Source organism: Ciconia boyciana, chromosome 2, assembly GCF_034638445.1.
Source record: "Ciconia boyciana chromosome 2, ASM3463844v1, whole genome shotgun sequence".
In the NCBI taxonomy this organism is placed as follows: Eukaryota; Metazoa; Chordata; class Aves; order Ciconiiformes; family Ciconiidae; genus Ciconia; species Ciconia boyciana.
This window is the reverse complement of record NC_132935.1, coordinates 135,345,493-135,368,308: the sequence shown is the minus strand read 5'-3', so window position 1 is coordinate 135,368,308 and position 22,816 is coordinate 135,345,493. Positions and strand designations below refer to the sequence as shown.

The 22,816-nt window shown below is 35.7% G+C and overlaps 1 protein-coding gene across 4 annotated transcripts in view; it reads right to left on the bottom strand.

Annotated features, from left to right (window-relative positions):
• Positions 1 to 22,816, bottom strand: part of SNX13 (sorting nexin 13) — a 73,322-nt gene that overhangs the window by 39,463 nt on the left and 11,043 nt on the right. For all 4 annotated transcript variants that reach the window (XM_072854180.1, XM_072854179.1, XM_072854178.1 and 1 more), the window contains exons 2-5: positions 11,414 to 11,526; positions 7,117 to 7,219; positions 1,908 to 1,997; positions 1,372 to 1,493 (exon numbers count right to left, since the gene is read on the bottom strand). In XM_072854180.1, coding sequence (XP_072710281.1) covers positions 1,372 to 1,493; positions 1,908 to 1,997; positions 7,117 to 7,219; positions 11,414 to 11,526 — 428 coding nt within the window. The remainder of the gene's footprint in view (positions 1 to 1,371; positions 1,494 to 1,907; positions 1,998 to 7,116; positions 7,220 to 11,413; positions 11,527 to 22,816) is intronic.

Sequence of the window (22,816 nt, the reverse complement as noted above, 5' to 3'; positions counted from 1 at the left end):
GAAGCTCACAGGGTATATGAAATTAGGGATGATGGTACTAATCTAAGACTGCTACAGCTATATCCAACTACAATCATTATAAATACACTAGATCATTTTCTCTTAACAACAACAAACTGCTGCAGCCCTGTGAAACTGATTTGATTTGTACAGAAGAACACAACTGCACAGGAGCGGTGGCTATTTTTGAAGAGCTATAGTACTGCAGGAAAAAAAATTACATTGGCTATAACTTGACCTGCTTTGACAGAAACCCAGTGCTTGATACTGTTCAATGAAGTAGCTTCACCAAATAGACAAAATCACCACAGTTGGGCAGCCAGGTCCATTTCACATAAGCATAGGATTGCTTGCTGTAATGTACTGTTTATTTAGCCTAGTTTTCAATATTTCCAACACCGTTTCCTAGTATTTCCACTATTTCACAATCAATAAGATTTTATTATAATGATTTTTTCCTAGCATTAAACCTAGCTCTCCATCTTTGACCTTTCTTGCCAGAAAAGCACACTGCCCTGCATTTTCAAGTCAATAGAGGGAGGGGATAACACCACCCCAAAACTGCTAAGTTTATTATATTTAGTGACCCACAACCTCTTCTGAAGGGAAAACAGATAACAATCAGCACAGTGGGATGAATACCTGAAATCATTACTTAATAAAGAAGTTGGATATAAAGGTATGTGGTACCTTGGCTAAGAAATCAGCCACACTAAAGATAAAGAATTTCCTAGACAAGTTCCCTGACTTCCTGCTACTTGATTAAGCAACAGCAGAAAAAACATGGGACAATTAACAAACTATCCATTTGTTCTGAAACAAATTAATTATTTTTAAAAAATAGAGTTATTTGTGACATATCATTTCGTTCCCCAGATTACTATTCCTTTGAAAATACTCATTGTTCTTACATATTGAAAAGCAAGACCACTTATACCACTTTTAAAAGTTATCTGAGCTGATACAGGTATTTGAATTAAAGGCTTTCAGATTGACTTACATTGGGCATAGCCCTGCTGTTTATATGAAACAGACCTGCATATAAAAATGTGATGATTCATGCAACCCAATGCTTAAATGCTTGTTGCAGAAAAACAGCTATTCAGTAATTTTAGACATTACTCAAAATTGTGAAAAGGCCATTTTGCAAAAGACCATGACTACAAACATCATCTCTGTTCACTCCTTTAGGGAGCAGCAAAAGACTGTAGTTCTCAGATCATGATCTTAAAATTGTACTTGTTCTTTCTGTAAAATGCACTGAACTATGCCAATAGATAAACTTAATAATTTATCTACTACCATACAATCCAGAGAGGTATTTGTCCACTTGCTTAGACAGTGTATTGATGTAAATACAAATAATCTTACCTGGCAGAAAACTGAACAAGTGCATACTGAAGAGCCTGCCTGATTTCTAGAAGAAACGACTCATCATCACTTAGTGTGTAATACCAATACTGCACATAGTCTCTCAGGGAAAACTGGATTACCTGAAATAGGAAAGGAAAAAAGAAAGATGAACTAATGAACAAAAGACAACAGAATATAAATTAGCTTTTTGTGCCTGATAACACAACAGCAGTCTTCTTAAAAGGTTAACACAGTGAACCATACTCCCCCTACCATTATGAAACTGTGAGTGAAACAATACAACTCACATACTGAAACCTCTTTTTCATATTGGTTTACATGCATTCATCACCACTATGCTGAGAAACTATAATATACAAAAAAGAGACTTAAATATTACCCAATATCCTGGCCCATCCTCAATGTTTTTTCACTTACCACTCTCAAATATGATGAAGTTTCTCAACTTCTATTTGTCTCTGAACTACTTAAAAATTATGTAGTCAACACTTGCAAAAATGAAAATACATTAAATAGTCCTGGTTAGAACTTACCTGTTGCAAAGGCTCATCAATGATATTCGCACCCGTCAGCCTTCTGTCAATCTTAATAGGTCTGGCTTCACGTTTCATTTCTTCTATGCACTTGAAAGAGATTAGGAAATGTAACATTACAGGTTTTAGTTATAATTAAAAATCAGCTCTACTGTTTATGATATATGTACACTTCCAATAATGACTTTATACAACATTTTCCCTACTATTATCATTTATAGAGTAGATAAGATATAATCATAGAATGGTTTGGATTGGAAGGGACCATTAAAGGTCATCTAGTCCAACTCCTCTGCAACGGGCTGGGACATCTTCAAATAGGTCAGGTTGCTCAGAGCCCTGCCCAAACTGATCTTGAATGTTTCCAGGGATAGGGCATCTACCACCTCTCTGGGCAACAATAATATCTGTATTTTTCACTATGTAGTAAATAATGGTGAGGAACTGACCTGAAAACCTACTTCTTGCTTACTGTAAAGGAGCAAGTTTGCTAAAATACTAGATCAGAAGGAAATAAAACTCAAATCGTTTTGGGGGGGGGGAGGGAGGAGGACACGACACGGACGACACACAACAGCAGCACAAGATAGTTTGTGGGTAAGACCCCAGTTCCATACTTGATTATGAAGTTCTTGTGCAACCTCAGTCAGGTAATTGTTCAGTTTGTTTTTTTTTTTTTTCTCTCAGTTTCTTTATCCATCTCAGTTTATTCTATATGCCAAAAGAGAAATTACTCTTTTTACCATTGCTACTTGACAGATGAGTCTTTAAAAAGTAATTGATGAGGGGGTAAAAAATTATTTTATAGAAGGACTTGCAACTCAGAGCAGTTAACTCCAGGAATGACTTCATCAGAGCTGACTTTTGGCAAGTGACATACTGAAAAAGAACACCCTTTATCAGTGCTTCTCTGAGGGGACTAACACAGTGTCTTTCTACAAACTTAAGATGAAATCTGCAATAAACCCCTTTATTTTCACAGAAATAATAATACAACAACCTACACTGTTGTTAAAAATAAAAAAAATTATTTTATTCTTTGATCTAGAGAGAAAGTTATGACTATCAGAAACACAGAAGAACTGCCAAAAACCATAAATGAAAAAAATTATAAACCCTATGTCCAGTGTTTCTATTCTACATGACTCTCCCTAAGTATCTCTCATTCAAATCAGTTAACAGTGAATGGCAGAGAAATACCTGAGGCCAGAAAACATTCCTCCTCCCACTTAACCAACTCTGTATCACAACACAAAAGTATTTTGTTGCAAAATTCTGTATATTTTTTAACTTTCAAGACAAGGGAACAGTTGAATGCTACTTTAATATGAATAAAGTTGACTCATATTCAAACAACACTCCAGCTATATAGTAATGAATTTGCAAAATATTTTTGTCTTGACAGTGTCAAAAATACAAAAAAAATACAGAATGGAATGATTAAATATTTTTACTAAGCACAGCATAGTTTAAATTGCCAAACAAAATTGTTAAAAGAGAGTTTTGAAGTTTGAGGACTGCATGCATAAAACTACATTTGGAAAACACAGAAGAAAAAGCAGCAGCAAAAAAAGCAGCAGTCAGAAGAAAGAGAGGGAGGGACACACAGAGAATACCCAAGGTTACTTGGTAAAAATCTGAATGTTCATAGGCTCACAGGGTTCAGGTTTGGGTCTGGACTTCAGGAAGTCACCCTGTCCAACCTCCTGCTCAAAGCAGAGCCAACTACGAGGTTAGACCATTCTTTCATATTCTTTTTTCCCCAGTGAAATGTTTATGTACATGCAGTACAATTTCATTTGCTTTTGATATGCCTGAAGCCTTCTAAAATTTAGAATATCTGCTTTTATTTCAATGCAGCTACAACAGCTGACCGTAGTGCTCACTTGGAAAGCATTACTGTTTTTAAGCCTGGCCTTCCAGACACTGACTTAGAAGACAGACTTAAAGGAAGGACTCAACTCACATGAAGAAAACTGTCCTATTCAACTGTCACTTCATACACAATATTAGTCTGACATACTCTACCAGTCTTAAATCATTAGTTAGGAAAAAAGAATATCACTTGTTATCCTTAAATTTTATACCTACTTACTTCATTTTAAGCAGGTAGGAAGCACTTATGAGGAATGTGGGACCTACACTCCACAAAGTGAGATGCAGCACAGAGTAAAGAAACCCAGGCTCCACAAGGACATAATTCCAGAGACTGAGTAGACTTCACACTTTTGCTTTGCTGCACTAATAGATATTTCTAAAGTCCTTTTTTGAAACTATGGTAGGTAACTGTTAAATATGAAAAATGCCACTATTTCCCAAGTCACATACTTGCGGTCAAAGGCTTTCATGAGCGGATAAGACACAGGGGATTTACACTTCTTCATCAAATCCATAACATAGCGTATGACCAACTGACTCAAAATAAAGAGATTCAGAAACTAGTCACGGATCAAATATGCAACCAGCACTTATAACAGTGATAACAACTCATCTTATAGTAATTTGGCAGTATTGTACCCAGCCTACAGAAACTCCTTGTGTTTTGGATGAAGCATAAGTGACATCAATTACGATAATAACTGGACATTCCACACTTCTGTTAAAGTTGGACAGAATCTGTAATTTTTATTGAAAATGGCATTCCAGTTAACAGCTCAGAAGGCTCTAAACCTGCCTTTCATTCAACATTATTTTAATATAAACCTGCAGACAACTGTGTATCTTTCAGAGCCAGTACTTTATGGCATCATCAAGTACATTCCTGACACAAAAGTTATATAAAGCAGACTTGCAAAAGGAAAAGCAAGTCTATTCCTAATTTTTAAAACTCCCTGGATGTATGCAAACAAACAAACAAAATAGCAGAAAGGTAAATAATCTTCCATCAAACTTACATAACTATTTCTCCTTAATGTGAGGCATTCAATACATATTCGCTAATAAATATAATAAGTGGCAACCAAGGAAACCCATCTGCACCAAATCTTGTGTTGTAACTTAAGAGTCTCGTACATTCTACACTTTATTTCCATCCACAATTTTGGTGCTCTGAATTATAACTAATTTCTTTAAAATCAAGCATTTGAACATTCATCTTAGCCTAAAAAAAAAATCCCCAAACAACAAAAAACCCTCAAAACAATCAATAAAACTGACTGCCTTTGGGGAAAAAGAGTTTCTTATAAAGAACCTGTATCATCAGATTACTTCCCAAAACACAGTATCATGAAAGAATTTAATACTGAGGTGAATTCAGTTTGCACTTGGTTCATGGAAGAAGCATAACCTATACACTAGCCACTAGCCACTTGAAAGAATATTCATTGTTCAAGACCACTTAGGGCCACAATGGTTTTAAACATCAAAACAATTTCAAGTTAAGAACATTACTTTCCAATAAAGATAAGTCAGCAGAAATTTAATACAGAAATGGCTAATAGGAATCCCAAGCAAACCACACATTTGGTTTTGGTTCTTGCACTGCTACTGAAAAACTCAGCTAAACTAGCTAATGCTATTTTAATACAGTGGCAAAAAAGAAATACAAAACGCTATTGTAGAAGGCAAACAGATTTTAGTTGGAGAACAACTTCAAACAGCATTTGTAAGCCAGCTAAAAATAAATACCTCTGCACTACAAAACTTAAATCCAGAGATTAGTCAAGATAGGTCAGCTGTGAAAAGTGAGGTGTCAATAATCCACACTCAAATCAGAATTTGCAAGGATTACAGAAAAAAAAAAAAAACAAACTACAAAATTTTATTCTTTTATAAAGCAACCAGAGCACACATATGTACTCAGCTCAAAGAAGTAACGTTAACGTAAAAAAAGTTTCAGCAACATAGAGGAAATTTAAAAGACAGAAAAACTTCTTGTAAATCTGCTCTCAAAACACGAGACATAGGCAACACTCCACAATCCATATAATATAAGCACTGAAGTCTATATAGTACCAAGAACCTTAGTCCCCTAAAATGAGGTTTCATTAATGGAACAGAATTATTAGTTGATTGCTGACTTGCCCTTTTTCAGCCTTAAACTTTATATTTTTCATTTGGAACAGTGACATTAGAGTTTAGAATATACTTAAGTTCTAGATTTATCTCAACAAAGACTTAAGTGAAAAGGCCACTTACCAACTGAGCTATGAACCAGTCACAAAAAAAAGTTCTGTGATTAGAAAACATACCGCTGAATCACAAAATAAAATTCTTTGTATGTGCTACTGATAAGAAAGTTGAACAACCCCCCCCCCATAGACAACATGAAGTGCAGTGACCTGATAACTAGAAAGGGCAGCATGCTTCAGTCAAAACAGTTGTGAGATTAAATATAACATAACCAGCAATCTTTGGGTTAAAGTGTTTTCTCTACTCTGATGAGTGCAAACAGATTAGGCCAAGATATATCTAAATTTCTGAGCTGCCAAGATGTATTGGTTCATAAACCAGGAATTCCTAGAAATTCTACCTCTTGGCTATTAAGAATGTATTCTGTACTAAACAGATGCAGATTTGTCCAGTTAGGGACCCTGAATTTAGGTCCATCAACCAAATGATGTGTCTGTTAACAATTCAGAAAAAGAGAAAAGAGTTGAAAAGGGGATCCCACTGCTGCTCCTCATTTACGTATGCATTTCCAGGATTTTTGCTTGGTCTTAAAGATAGTCAAAGATAACAACTTCTACATCCCTGAAGTACTGTAAATCTAGACTTTATTAACAGTTTAATCTTCTTAGTTAGGCAAGCAACTTTCTGACCACAAACAAGCAAAAGAATCATAACTGGAGAGACTACAGATCCAGTGATGGAAGAATCCTAAATAGTCATGACAATCTTCCAAGAAAAAGCAAGAAGGAGCTACCACTCCCTCCCAAAAAAACCAACACACACAAGTAGTCTAGAAAGGAATGGTTTAGTAATTCCCTCACAGATAACATTAGCCAGTTACATCTCACTCATTTCTCATAATGAAGCCAGAAACAATACTTGAAACAAACTTTCCATAAATGCTTAAAAAGCTTGTATTTCAAAAAGGAAAAGTCTTGCATTTCACTTGTACGTTGCAGCTGACTCAAAACATAAGAGCAGGCTCTTTCACCTTGGGAAATGGGTACAATTCTTAGATTAAAACTGATTATTAGTGTTACTCTAATTTTCAAAGTTATAAAATCTGATGTAGAAGTTAAGACCAGTAAACTCTGCTTACCTTAGGGATCCCAACTGATGTACAAGGAAGAAACGAATGTTCACACTGCTCAAGGTATTTTTCTGAGTTGCTTTTTCCAAATAAAAGAGTAACCACAAACCCCCTAAAATGGAAAAAGAAAGACCAGCTAGAACAACAGTCATCTCCTACCCCCACCCCACCCCCCCGATAAAATATTTCACAGCAAGTTATAAAATGACAATATATGACAATTATCACTGTTTACTCTCATAGTACAGTGCTCTTTCAATGTGTAGCATGCTGCTCAAAATAACTGACACAATACTACGTACAAAATTTCCCAGTCTTGATATATTCTTATCACATAGCAGATCTATATAGCACAGTCTATACTACACAGCCTGCTGCATGAGAAGAACCTGTGATGGCATGCTATCTATGCTCACAAATATTAGTACACGGAAAGAGAGGTACATATATAAGCTGCTCTGGTTGTATTTATACAAAGATTCTTTTACTTCAACACTATGAAGAAATAAATTCTTTAGAGAGACATACTGCATGGTGGCATCAGCCACAAAAACACAAACCAGGAAGAAACTGATGTAGTAACTAATGATTGCACATGTTTAAACAAGAAGTAAGAAAATTTTCAACTGGGAACTTATTTTAAGCTGCAAAGAAAAAACAAAAGAAACCAACCAACCAACCAAAAAAACACCAAAAAAAACCAGTAGTCCTGCCAGGCTGCGTAAGAACAGAGTCAAGGAAAAAGTCTACAGGATAACTGAAGTGAAACACAAGGTGTTGGGTTTTTTGGGTGTTGTGAGGTTTTTGGGGTGTTGGGTTTTTTTTTTATTATTATTATTGTTGTTGTTGTTGTCTTGTTTTTAATTAATTCAGCATATAAAATCTAAATAAATGCACTCCTGGACCATTTAGAATGTTAGATCATAAATTCATTATATTCTTCCCTCACAACTCTACAATGATATTTAAATTATGACTTATAGTTAAGCAGGACAGTAGTTAATTTTATTACTGTTTTCTTTATTATATAATGAAGGCACACGGAAAAAGCAACCATTACAAAAAGTTCAACCTTGCCACAACAGCAATAATTTATTTACAGCTTATGACACTAGGGCACAAAAACACATGAACATAAAGCTGGTTTTACTAAGAAATAGATGAAAACCTAAAGTCTGTGCCAATTATAGCATAACCAAAGTATGTAGCCTTTGAAAAGTCAAGCAAAAAAAAAAAAAAGGGAATACAAAGTTACTGCTGCTCAGACTAGCCTTGGGATGGCTAAAAGACACATAGCTTTTTACACAAATTTCAAAGCATTCCATTTAAAGGCTAGCTGCCCAGCATTTGTGACCACAGGAACTCACAAAGTTATTCCAGGCTTGAAATGTGCTGAAATAATACATACTGTTAATATAGATTGCTGTTGGTAAATGATACTCATATGAATTAGAATAAAATTCCTAACCAAGGTAAAATACACCATTTGAAGGTCTTAATTCCCAAACTGGGAACCATTCTTTTTAAGTACTCCAGATGCTCAGCAATTCAGAAGCAGGGAGGTGGTCATTTATACTTGAACAACTCCAGGACACACACAAAAAAGCAGCTACACACAAAATTATTATTGGTAACTTGATACTGCATAAGAAAATTTCACTTGATACTCTGATTCTCTTACAGCCACCTTTATCTGCCAAACATGTGTACTTTCGACATATGAGGACAAAAAATAAAAGCAGGTCTAATTGCTCTTCTGCTCCAGATACTTCCAGACAGCTTTAAAATCATAACACCAATGGTGCTAGTAGTACCATAATTCAGTTCAAGGACAAAAACTTGCTTAGAAAAATCTCAATATTAGTTTCACTATGCTTAAAAGTTAACTAACATTTTGGATTGGGGAGGGGGGTGTTTTGTTGGGGTTTTTTTAATTATTACAAAGTTTGGGTTTTCTTTTTATTATCTAACACTTTTCTATTAGAAACCTCAGTCTTCCTTTAAAGAAAACAGTACTCCCAAAATGTGGGGGGTTTTGGCCAAAAAACAGTTTTAACCTCAAACAGGTATCAGCAAGTTGAGGGGGGGAGTAAGGAGGGGAAAGGTCCTTCCCTTCTTTTATTCAAAAAGATTGAAGCCTTGGAAATAACTAGCTATAGATTATACATCTGTTTTCTCTCAAATGTTATGACATTTCTGAGGTTAATGACTTATTAAAAAATACTAATATGCTACCAAAATAATTTAAGTATATGCTTGCTTTCTTAGATGCCTCTAAGTATTTTCATTTTTAAGCTAGAAATGCCAGGAGCTTCTGCCTCTATAGGAGAAATTAATACATTTTATTCTCTAATTTAAAATCTTGTGTGCATTAGAGGTATACATTGCCTGACCATCCAGTGCAAATGCTCACCTAAATCATCAAGAGGATATTCAACACAAACTCAGATTTTCCTTTTCTTAATTTATATAAATTATATTATAATATATAATTGCTAATTGTAAGTGAAAAAGTTACTTCATAACATTAATTTTTGTTTGTTTCTAAGAGAAACAGGATGAAGAATTTTGTGTAACTTAACGGGAATTAATTCATAAAGACAAAGCAGGCAAGAATTATTTAGACATAAATCTATTTGACCTAGTTAGGATCACCTCACTTATCTGTATGCTGAATGTTAAAATTTAAAGTAGGTGTGTCACTTTGAAAAAGATTAACAGTGTAAAAAAGGACCAGATCACAGCCTTAGCCAAGAAGATGTGTATGTTAAAGTGATGAAGTAATGACATTCTGCTGGGAGGGCTGAGACTTCATATCTATCTGCATAAGTAAACACATAATAGGAAGATGGATACAAATTCTGCTTTAACAGATACACTACCACAAGATTAATTTATTCTTAAGAAGATCGATGTTCACTGACTAGATACAAAAATGAACCAAAGCAGCAAAAGAATCACAGCAAAGAGATATCAGAGCTGACTTGAGAATGAGTAAGCTGAGGCACTAGAGGCAGTCTCATGGTGGCAAACTGTAGCTGACTTCAGACATACTCCATGAGAGACTGCTTTGGCTGTTAGCTTTGAAAAGCCAAGCAACTGAAATTTAGCAAGAAGGAAGGATAAGTTTTTAAGAAATTATTATATCCCAAATTTTTTTTCATACTGCAAACGCTAAGGAAGTGGTAATACAAAACAGTAAATGGACGAACTCTTGCCCTTTGGATTAACTCTTTGCCTTTTGCCCTGGACAAACAGCAGGCACATATGCCAATTATACATGTATCAAGACTTACAAGACAAAAGCATTTACTTACAAGTTAGTTTAACTAAATCCTCACTCTAGACGACTGACTATTCTGATTTCTCCGAGATGGAATTCCAAGTTTAATACAGTTGAAACCCAAGCATAGCAGCTCTAATTCTAGCCACTAAACTCTATCACATTTGTGATGAGACATACAGGAATATACATACATTCTGTTCTGTATCCAATAAGAAGGTTAAAAGGGTGTTTCAAAGGAAGGGAAAAAAATATTAAAGATAGCCCAAACACCCCATTAGAAGTCAAGCAGGTCTTGGAGAGCCTAGAAATGTTACTGTCCTGCAGATTAGTCTTATGAGTGAGAGGAAGGAGGAATATCTCACTAATACATTTAGACTTGGCATTAAAAGTTTTAATGGTTACAGGACCCACATGATAATATACAATGTAATAATGGTACTAAAGACTATAAAAACATCACCTGTTTGCTCCCTTCCTGTCTACAGATAAAGTATGAAATGCCTATAGCTGCTGAACTGATCTACTTGTTCAAGATGTAGCAAGATGTAGCATCATTTCCACACACCCAGGAAAACACCCACTCACTTTCCTCATGAACGAAGTACCTTAAGTAGGAAAATGAGAGTGTGATACGGAAAGGGGACATAATTACTTAGTAAGTACCTGGGCAAAGAACTGACATGGTAATAGAAAGCATGAACTGAATTTAACATTGGTTTTATGTGAGTATTTGTCCTCCAACACCTGTTATAAATAGCTACTTTTTTTTTTTTAGATCAGTTTTTTTTTTTTTGCCTGGGCAACGGTAGTATAAGCACTACTGAACAGCAAAAAAAAAATTACTTTTGATAAAACTGAGATTTCAAGAAGAAAAACTTGGCTCATAAAGAGCTGCGCAAATGTGGAAATACTTATTACACAGAAGTCACTTCAGATTTTCAGAGCAAACTACTTGCTAATATACATATTAAAATTTTACTTTCATAGTAAAATATACAGAACACTAAGTAGTATACTTACCCACCCACAAAGCAGAGGATATAAAATGCAAAGTAAAATATAGCGAAGGGTCCAAAAGTTACTAGAAAAAGCACAACGCCAAGACTTCCCCATCCCCATATGGAAAGACTGGTCTGTAAATGAGAACACATGGAAAAGGAATAATTAATATGATATTTGTACAACTTTAAGTCTCCAAAGCAATATTTGTAGTTTCTACAAAGCTTGATACATTTTAACTAGATATTTCATAAGTTTTGCTTGATGAAATAAAAATCATCTTTGTTTTTTAAGAGTATTACTATGAAGTTATATTGTGGGCTAGTAGTCCAGTTTAGCCAACATTAGAGCATTTTTCTTTCAAATACTGTTACTCATCTCTCACTTCAGATGCAACTATCACCCTTTAAAGCGTCATTTCTTTTTCTTCTCTATTCTCATTTTGTGCACTTCTGTTTCTTGAGATCTCTTTTTTTTTTGTCCCCTGTGAAATTCTCCACTACTTCGAAGAAAAATGCAGGCTTTGTAACAGAACAGGGAGTGATGAATACAACCTTGTTTTCCACAGCTAAACATGTAATTTTCCACAGCCAAGCAACACTATTTCTTCCCTATATCAAAGCAGTTGCAAGACCAAAAAAAGCGTTCCTTTCTCCAGTCAAGTCACACACAAGTCAGCAGGTGCACCAAATATTTGGTGCAAGTTTACTTTTACTCTTCCCTTTAAATAAAAGAGAGGGAAACTTAAGAAACTGATTGCTACCTCTAAAAATTTTTTACCATAGAAATAATGAGCATTCAAACAATTCTTTGAAATATCTAAATACAATTCTGTTTCAAAAACAGGAAATTTAATATATAAGAAGAGAGATCCCAGATTTACATTTTCTCCATGCAGGCATTATCACGTTCCTAGAAGAGATCTGGCTTAGCAGGCACACTTCGGCAGCGGGGGGAGACAAGGGTTGTTTGGAAAGCCCGTGGTGCAGCTAAAGTTAGCCACAAGAGCATCTGTGGGGCTGGCTGGATTTCGGGGCTGATGGCTTACGTAACACAGCAGGCAAAACTTCAGCTGGGCTGGTGGATTCACCAGGAGTATGAAAAAAGCAGCAAGATTCAGGTTATTGTGCCAATATAGGTTACAGCGTAAGTGCATTCATATATACATACATATACATACACACTTGATCTACCTAGGTAAATAAATATAAGTGTGTATATACATATATGCAGGGTAATCTAAAAAGCAAGGTAGTGAAAACCTGACTGAACAGAGCTACAATAGTTTTGGACCTTCACAATACTGCAATGCAGTCAACAAAGATTATATAAATTTAATTCAATCTAGTCTCTAGTTCAATATGGAAAGCATGTTTCAGCCAAGTCCCAAGAGTGTGAAACCGATGATGACAAGTATTTATAGGCCACCAAAACTGTTCCAGCTCTAAGGTTCTCAACTTTTCTTTTTTTGTTGTCTAATTTACGCCTTTCCTACCAGTAATCAAATGACACCCTGATGGGAACTCAGACAACTGCTATGTCAACAAGTAACACTAAGAAAGTATTTAAATAAACTCGTCTTGCAGTTTGACATTTAGAAAACAAGCAGTGATCAAACACCATATTTGCAGAGAGCCCTTTTTTAGCTTTTAATATGGAGGACAGGGGAATCTTGCCTACAGCTCTTACTTCTCTAAAGGGACTATTTAGATTTCACCTTTCCATCTTAGGCATGGGAGTCAGAAAAACCAACTTCCTCACAAAAAAGTTTTAAAAATCCTACGAACAAGGAAAAATAATATAAAATAAGGATTCTCGATAAAGCAGCTTCGGTTCTTTTCTGAGAGCAAGACATCAGGCTGCCCAAAAGCAAAATCATAACTCTAAGCAAGACTGTTTCATAGACGTAAATTGTAATCATCACAATAATTTAATTCTTCCTAGTTTACTATAGTTTAATGGAACGTTGAGATTAAATTCTATTTTCTTCCTAGTTAAAGTTTCCTAGCAAGAGATGGAGAAGTTATACTGGCTTGTTCCTTGGTGTTTGAGGCTGGAAAAAATAACACTCATCAACACACTTATGTGTTTAATTAAAGTGCTGCAATTCAAAAACTGGATTGCAAGTGATTCAATCCTCTTTAAGCTGAAAAAGCGGTTTATTAGATGATATTAGCCATACAGTCCACACAGCTAAAATGTTGAAGAACAGTACTACAATAAATTAAAAAAAAAAATCTTGGCTCCAGCTGAGAAGATTTTGTTGACTCAGAATAAGTAAATGCAGTAGATAAACTGCTTGAAGGGTGAGGAGGAGAGACACAAGGAGAGGGACACCAAGATAAAAAACCTGGCAAATACAACAATTAACTGAAAAAGACATGAGCTCTCATTATACATCTATATTTCAATACACAAAGAAGATTCCTCATATACATGCCCTCAAAAATACATTTTAAAACTTCTGCAGAGCACTACAAACAACAGGAAGATATGCACACAGAAGATAACATTTAATCATGGTCCTTTTTTGTAAAAAAAAATAAAAATGTATCAGTATGCTTAATGGCATTATTCAAAAAAGTTTAAGTTCTAAATATGGGATAAGCACTCTAAATGACTTAACAAAACTTAATTAAACTAGATAGCAGGATGCATATTCAGACTTGGATGAATGCATAATTAACAAAGAAAGTTCTATAAGTCTAATAGATAAAACAGTGGCCTTTGTCCTACACTCTAGTTTTGCAATTTAGCATATGGGTACAGAGATTCAAATCTCATTTGGTATTTTAATAGGATTTCTTAAAACTCGCACAGCTTGGTACACAGCAGTAGGTACAACAGATACTGGCCCAATTCTTGTATACTTTAGATGAGTGGTTTATAGTCTTATGGATTTGGAGACATTCAAAGGGATCTAATCATCAGCGTGGTTCCCTTAGACTGACTGTAAATAAAACTTCCCCTAACTTCACACTTCTTAAAGGGACTTTAGCAGTACAACTCCCACACAAAAATGAAAACTTTGTTTAAAGTTCCTTCAACACATCAAAATCAACCATTAAAAGCAAAGAAAGTCCAAACATTACACAAATATGACTATGCAGCTGGTCAGTATGGAACTAGCTCAGGTATTTAAATTCAAACCCCACTACTTACAACTTACTCCCAAGTAAGTTATAAATAAAACATCAATTTTTTAGAAGATTCACAGATTTACTGAAGCTCTGCCTAGCTTTACTAAAGTTAACTGCAGAGTGAATGCTTGTCACTCTTGATAGAAAGAACAAGCCAGTCTTCTGAAGAGCTTGTATAATGCTGGCTTTAAAGTAGTAGCTATCCAGACCCTTTAAAAGAAGCTGACACGCCCTATGCTGGGAGGGCAAACTTCCAAGCTGAACTATCATACTGTATGCATACACACATGTGCACACAGATAAAGAATCTTTATTCCTGATCAACAACCATTCCACCTCATCAGTTTTAGCCACTTTTGCTTACCACCACTACAGATGCTGTATGTTAGCCTCACCATCACCACTTCTTATCTTTCATGTCTGAAGTCCTATAATGAAAGACTTCTGCAAGTGTATTAGTAAGGTCATATACGCAATGGGCTAATGTAGCATCATATTCACACACAGTAATTTTCTTCCCATGATATGGAACTGCTTTAGCAAAATAAACTGCAACTGAAGTAAAGGGCTGTCTGTAAGCCCAAACAGGGTACTGAAGAGTCTCATCATGTAGAAGAGACACACCAAGGTGAATATTCACATGAGCTTGATTCAGGTGTTACAGATAACAAAGACTATCACCTCTCAATGACACCTGCTTTTTTTTTTGTTTTTGACTAGGGTTTGTCCATTTTTCCCACTGAATGTTTTTTCCACAGTATACAGACAACTACTAGAAGAAGTACATAAAGAACTTACTTGCTTATATGCACCTTTTCCTTCCTTTGGCTTCTACTTTCTAATTAATGCAGCATTTTGATGATCCCTATTGCACACTCTTATGGCTAACAGTGCTGAGCTAAGACTGACTACGCAACTTAACATGACCATTCACATGGGAGCTTACGTAAATCCACAAGATTCACTGCTTATAAACTGTGTACTAAGGCCACACAGACAGTCTCAAATAAACAGTTTAAGAGAAGAAAAAATCCCACTATAATTTAGTATGCATGCCATTATGCGTAATATAATTTACTAGTTATGAATTAGCTATTTTGCAGACAAATCAATAGGACTGTGGCAAGAATTTAATGTACCAACCACAACAGCAATGAGTTACTCCAGTAACAAATACAACTATGTCTTACTTTACTTTAAAGTAGCTTCAACAGGTTTCTTGTTCACTTAATCCAGCTGATAAGCCTTCAGAGCTTTGCTCTGTCCCATCCTTAAGCAAAATCCTCAGCCTTGATAACAGCTTTCCCTCCATGATTCACTGAGGTACTTAAAGGTTTTTTGTTTGGATTTAAACTGATGCTGTCAATTTTAGCTTGCAACTGGCAGTAAGATATGTAAGTGTTTCTAGTTTAGCACAAAAACACTGCTACGCCAGAAGTCCCGTCGACAGGTAGTCCTTTTCCTCCTATCGTCCTCTCTGCCACCAAACAGCAGACACATGCGTTCCCTCTCACAAGGCTCTGGATGCCACCATCCTCCCACTCCAGACAGGAGTTCCTGTTCCAGGGACTCGGCTCTCTTCATGATTCCCCCACACGCTCAGAGTAATTGTGGTTTCAAGTTTGGAGATGGAGGGGAAAGCAGGAGGGGAAACAAAGAACATCCATACAGGAAGGCTGGGCTCTGGAATCATTCACTTGTCGATCTTAAAGCTTCAGCAGAATACTACTTAAGTCTTACAGCTGTAGCATCCAAATGGCCCATACCACTTCAGAAGACTGCAATTTATGATTGTTTTCAACTTTAAGGGTTGCAACAGAATAATCTGAACATTAAAAGAACTGTCATTTAAAAACAAAAACATGCTGCTTTGCCCACAATTCTTTTACTGTGTATATTCAATTACATTTGCCCATCAATATTTTTAAAATGGCAGTAGCTAATCTGCCCCTAACTAGACACTGATAAGCAAATTATTCTTTGCCATTTGGGTAAACATTTTTTTTTAATATGATGTTTTGCCAAATGTATTTAATGCCACCTCTGGGCTCACATTAAAAGAATTTGTCAAGGATTGCATAAACAGTAGATGTCAAGTTTAATTTTGTTAATTCTACACATCTGCCTTTTGACTTCCATTTTGAGTGTAAATGGAATGTGTTCATGTATAAACCTTTCTATAATTAAGGTGAGTGTCATTTTTGTCAAGTGATTAAAAACATTATTTTAGGATTCAAATTACTGTTTCTTCACTAGCATGACAAATAAAATTGGAAAGCTGTATCAACTGGAGTGCCAATTTCATCTGCAGTGAAATTGTTATGTTACACTACTAGGAGAAATATTTAACAATTGTGAAATAAACCATTAACATCTTTGTAGTTACATTCTCCTATCTGCCAAAATTACAGCAATCAAGTGAAAGACATGTCAAGCAGAGTTTTGAAAAGCATTCTGCATATCCTCATTTCCTAACATCACTAAAGGTCTCTTTTTACCTCTTCCTTCTTATCCTTTTGCCCTTTTCCTTCCTTAGCCCAAAAAAACAAGGCAAAGAAAAATGCTAAGCTCCATTCCTACTTCAGACTACATAAAAATAATGGCAGTGAACCTGCACAACAAATTACTGCAGTACTCAAAAGAAAATTCTGGGGATTTTTTTTTTTTTTAAAGAATTTTATATAGTTTTTTTTTATTGTTCTAAGTTTAGATTTTTTTTTCCCAAAGCAAGCCTAAAATATTAAAGTATATAAATATACACCAATCATCTTTTAAATAAAAAAATTTACACAATTAATGTTAAGTTTTAAGAAGTCAGGCTAATGAAGTTTCTTCTGGGGAAGTGCAGTATTCCTGCTGATCCCTCCTGGTTATAGAGGCTGGAAACTCTCCTCTCCTCTGCTAAGCAAGAGTCCATCTGTCCTCTCTCTACCTCACCTCCTCCTCTTCCGCTCAACGCACACTTTGTCTGTCAAATGGCTTAACTGGTTAACAGTTGGATTAATTCAAGTGCAATCACGTCTAACTGTATTTAGTTTGGATTCTCCTGCTGCTTCTCACACTGCATGAGACAGAAAAGCTTTTGGGATCATTTTCCCCTACCCTCCCCCACAGTTATACAAGGTGGTCTAACAAAGCTCTTATGGACAGGCAGTAACTTTTCATTTATATTCTAAAACCACAATTACTGCACTGTTTCAACAATTCATGAAGTTCATTTTTAAAAGTGCAAGCTTTTAAATGAAAATATAGACTAACATTTTCTTAAAGTACATAACATTGAAGTACAGTATGTAAATAAAAAGTTTAAAAGCTATTGTGCACGTTACTTCAATTTCAGTATTTATCCAGAGAGCAACAAATCCCATTACTCAAATAAAACCTGCCTGCTTGCTATAGTCAGAATATTACTATTAAAATAAAAATAGAAAAATTATGTTCTACATTTTGGTACAATTGGTTTGTGCAATAAAACTGCTGAAGAAAAAGAACAGTCTTCTGATTAACACTGATCATTGTTCTACCAGAAATGGTAAATATTTTCAACACTAAACTTTCTTTTCAAGTGAAAAAACAGAGTAAAATTCAGCCTGGATTCAAGAGTCAAGATTATTTTTTTTCTCCCTCTCTCACACCTGCTCTGCCAGCATTGCTGATTACAACATGAAACTAGGAAGTGGATTTTTTAATTTTAAACCAACCTTCATTTTACTAACATTTAGTTTCAGCACTAACAGCTATTTTATTATACAGCAGAACTATCAGCAGGGGACAGAAAGCCTCATTTCATGTAACCTTATTTTGAAAGTGGAATAAGTATTTATCTTACTACGAAAAACATAGTAAGGTGGCCTGTGAAGGCCACCTTCACAGACGCACACACTCTTTCTGATCACATGCTTGCATTAAAACCCACTCTGAATCCTATTCTAGTTTAAAATGATACGGAGTTTTGGTCAAGTTTAAAAGAAGCACTTGAGCGTCTTGGATAATGGTGGGAAACAGGAGATGCAAGCTCACTTTCAGCTACTTTCTTAAATATAGAATGACACACTCAAACTCATTTTTAATATAATTTCAAAGAAAGTGATCCTTTTCCTTTGTAACAATCCATATTGACTTGTATCCAAGCTAGTTCAGCCATGTGGACAGAAAACAGACAAAAAGGATCAAAGCATTTTGGATTACCTTAGGTGATCCAAACAGGGCCAGGCTTATTGCTTGACAGGATCACCTAAGGTGACCCAAAGTGAGAAAATAAAGTAATCCCTCTAACTCTAGCTTGAATTCAAGCCAATGAGATAATCTAGACTGTTCCATGTCCAGCCTCTGGATAAACAGATTACATCTATTTCAAGTTTTGCTAGTGCAGAACACTGGCAAAGGGGAGAGAGGGGGAAGCCCCCAGAATCTTTATCAAGTAAAAAAAAAGTCTGGTCTCCTAAATGACTAAAAATAATGAAGTCACATGTTCTTTAGTCAAGAAACTGTTATTGCATATTTCATTTGTGATTACTGCTCAAGCAGCATTTTAAACTTTTTACTTTCTTGCCTAAAACTGCAGCAAGGGATTATGTGAAAAGTCCTTTCACCAATCTTTTCTTTCTTTCACTGCTAAAGAAACCTGATCCCACTAAATGAACTTAAAGAATCATCACCTTTGCTTCTAGAACAATTTCTACCACTTAAGATTCCCAATCTTTATCTTGACAGAAATACATTAAATCAGCCTCTCTCCATAAAGAGCCAGATCTAGTAGGCCATCTCTTTATGTTCCATCTAATTAAAAACTTGTAGGCAGAGCTCAACGCTACTACAGAAACAGTCACACAAGACATGTTTTTAAAAAGGTTTCTTCATACCTTAACAGCTATGCTTTTTGAAGGTAGAAAAGAAGTTTCTTTAGTTTTAAGCTCATGTTCCATGCTTGTGGTAACTTCAACTGAGCATCCTTTCTGCAAAGCAATAAGCAGCTGCCTATTCCTTGAACTCAAATCTCCACTATACTGCCCAATTTATGCCATTACCTATATCAGTTCAAACTTACTAAGAAAACATATATACAGATTATTTATATATAATGGTTTGAGACATAGCCTTCTGTTCAAAGGCAACCCATTCTTGCCCATGATATTTAGAGGGAGGAGAAAGTGGAAAAAGATGGGTTGTAAGAGGTCTGATGAACAATGATTACTTTTCTTAAAATAAATCCATTATTTCTTCTATGGAGGTACCACACAATTTCACAGCAGCTGCTGTGTGCAAAATAGTTTGTGCAATGTTAAATTGATAGAATTAGCTTAAAAAAAAAAAGGCACAGAACAATACTGTATCTACTTTAGGAAATTTCAGAAACTTCAAACAATAACAGTCTGACAAAAATAGAAAGTGAAATGAAGTGAAAGTGCTTAGTTTTTGCAAATACAGCACTGACAAATACATGAAGGTATAAAATAAGACAAATTCCATAAAATTATGAACATTTTGGAACTGCACACTGCAGCAGAAGTTATTGTGCTTTTTTTTTTGCTTTTTCCTGAACGACTCTCAAATGTGAAACAGCAGATAATACCTTCAAATTTTATACTGAAAAATAAAAAATTTTTGTTTCTACCACTTGATGACTTGCTTAGAAGCACCTATAAGCAAATAATTATTCTCAAGCAAACTCTGTAAAACCAGTATGATAAACCATATGTTTCAATGACATATCTGCAGGATGTGTGTGATTTTTTACTGAGAATTAAACTTATTATATGTGTTTATATATATTTCATATATACATAAATATTATATATACCCACACACACAAAATCCAGTACTTAATTTTACTGTAGAAAGATTTAGTCATTAAGTTCTGAATAATCTTTCAGTACCGTGGCTTCCTCAGGCTACACAATTAGTCACCTGAGAGTTTTGTTTATTTCTTTAATACATTGGTTATATTATATCTCCTATTTGCTACTTGCAGCACAATTTTCAGAGTACTCTGAACTAAAACGTTATCCCACCAACTTGAACACGAAACTGCTTTGGATGCAATATAGTATTTTACTGTGGTTTTTCATTATTTTAAAAGTACATACCACAATCTAAAAGTTTCCAAATAAACAACACTCCTCATCTAGATTAAAAAGTTACTTTAAAAATACTAAGTTAGCAACAAAACTTTAGAATACTTTTATCCAAGACTGGACTAAATATAAAGAGAGACTCTAACTGCCTTATTAGGTCAAGTTACAAATGTGACGGAATACAAGTAGAAGAAGCTAACTCACATTATCTCTCATAATTGCCAAAAGAAGTCCTCCAGTAACAGACACGCTCAACAAGACTAAAAATTAATTTCCACATTGTCCCTAGTGATCAAGGCTGTTGTCTCTAACTACAGTCAGTCATGTCACATATCTTTGTGGAGTTATTTTGGTAAATGAAATAATGTAGTTAAAAGATCCCCATCCCTCTACACCTCTGAAAAAAGAAAATAATTTTTTTCTTTATTAAAAATGAGGAGAAAAGCTATAAACAATAACATAGGGCTCAAAGGAAAACCACATTGAGTTTCTCAGCTGTAACGCCAAATGGCACCTTGACTGCAGGCAGTACTGCAACCAGTATTACAGAATCTGGAAAGACAAAGCTCAACAGAAAGCCAACATAAATGATTTCTCATATTATACTGGCAGCAGAATAGGATCTGCAAGAAGGAAGGCCCAGGCCAGCAAGGAAGGAAAATACATGCCAGTCAGCCTCACCTCAGTCCTTAAGAAGGCTGTGAACAACCAAAATGGATTTACCAAGTGCAAATCATGTCCGACCAACCCAACTGCTTTCTATGATGAGGTGACTAATGTTGAGGACAAGGAGGGCAGCTTAGATGCTGTGCACCTTGCCTTTAGCAAGGCCTTTGACACAACATCCCATGGTCTCCTTTATCACAAAATTGGTGAGGTATGGGCTAGATAAGTAGATGATAAGGTAAGTGAAAAATTGACTGGATTGATGGACGCAGAAACACATGATCAGTGGTACAAAGTTCAGCAGGGAGCCAGTAACTAGGTGGGAACCTTCAAGGATCAATAGGGGAACCAATGCTGTTTAATGTCTTCATTAACGACCTGGGTGATGGGACAGAGTGCACTCAGTAAGTCTACACAGAACACCAAACTGGGGTGAGTGCTCAATATGTTGGAGGGTAGAGTTACTGTTCAGAGGGATGTTGATGAGCTAGAGAAATGGCTTGACAGGAACCTCATGAAGTTCAACAAAAACAAGTACAGGCTTGCATCTGGGCTAGAATAACCCTGGGCCACAATACAGTCTGGAAGCCAACCCTCTGGGGAAGCACCTCTACAGCAAGGGACCCAGGGGTCCTGGGGGGCAGTAAGATGAACATGAGTCAGCAGTGTGCCCTTGTAGCAAAGGCAACCAAGAGCATCCTCCCCTGTATCAGCAAAAGTGTCACCAGCAGGTCCAGCAAAGTGATCCTTCTTCTCTATTTGGATATGTAAGACCACCCCTGAAGTCCTGTGTCCAGCTTTGGTCTCCCCATTGCAATACAAAACCACCTGGAAAACAACATGCAATACCCAACTCCACCACAAGGGATTTTGTGCCAAAACAAAATACTTCCATATACTGAAGCCACATACCGGCTACATTGGCCACCAAGGGAACAGTAGATTTAAAAAGTTTATTGGTGCTCCAAATTAATATTCTGACCCCCCTTTATGTGACTGGGAAGTAACACAAATTTTAAAAGTATTACCCCCCTCCTGCACCCCCTGGTGCTCACCTTTTATCTTCAAAAATAAACAAGCAAGAGCAGTAGTCTCCTACACACCTACCACCAACATAATAACGGGCATCTACTGCCTAAACATTGGAATCTGAAGAAACAGCTACCATCATTATATTCATTGATTTTAATACTTTGGGGGGTTGTTTTATTCTTTTAATTCCAAGACCTCAATCAGTGCCAGCACCATAAATCTAGTTTCAGTTTGGACTCCTGCTCGCAATGATCACCCCTTCACTATATGTAATTTCTCTTCTCAAAAATGTACTGAGAGTTCCCCAACAATTTTTAAAAGTATGTAGTGCTTTTTAACCAGCATCATAATTAACAAACTATGAAACGAAATGGATGTAAAAATAGAGGAACCTCAAAGATCAGAGTATGCACCATAAAGCAGCAGTTTTCAGTAGCCAAATAACAAATAGATCCCAAGTTGCAAATGCAGTGCATTTTCAAGAAGGAACTTAAATCCACTGACAGAATACT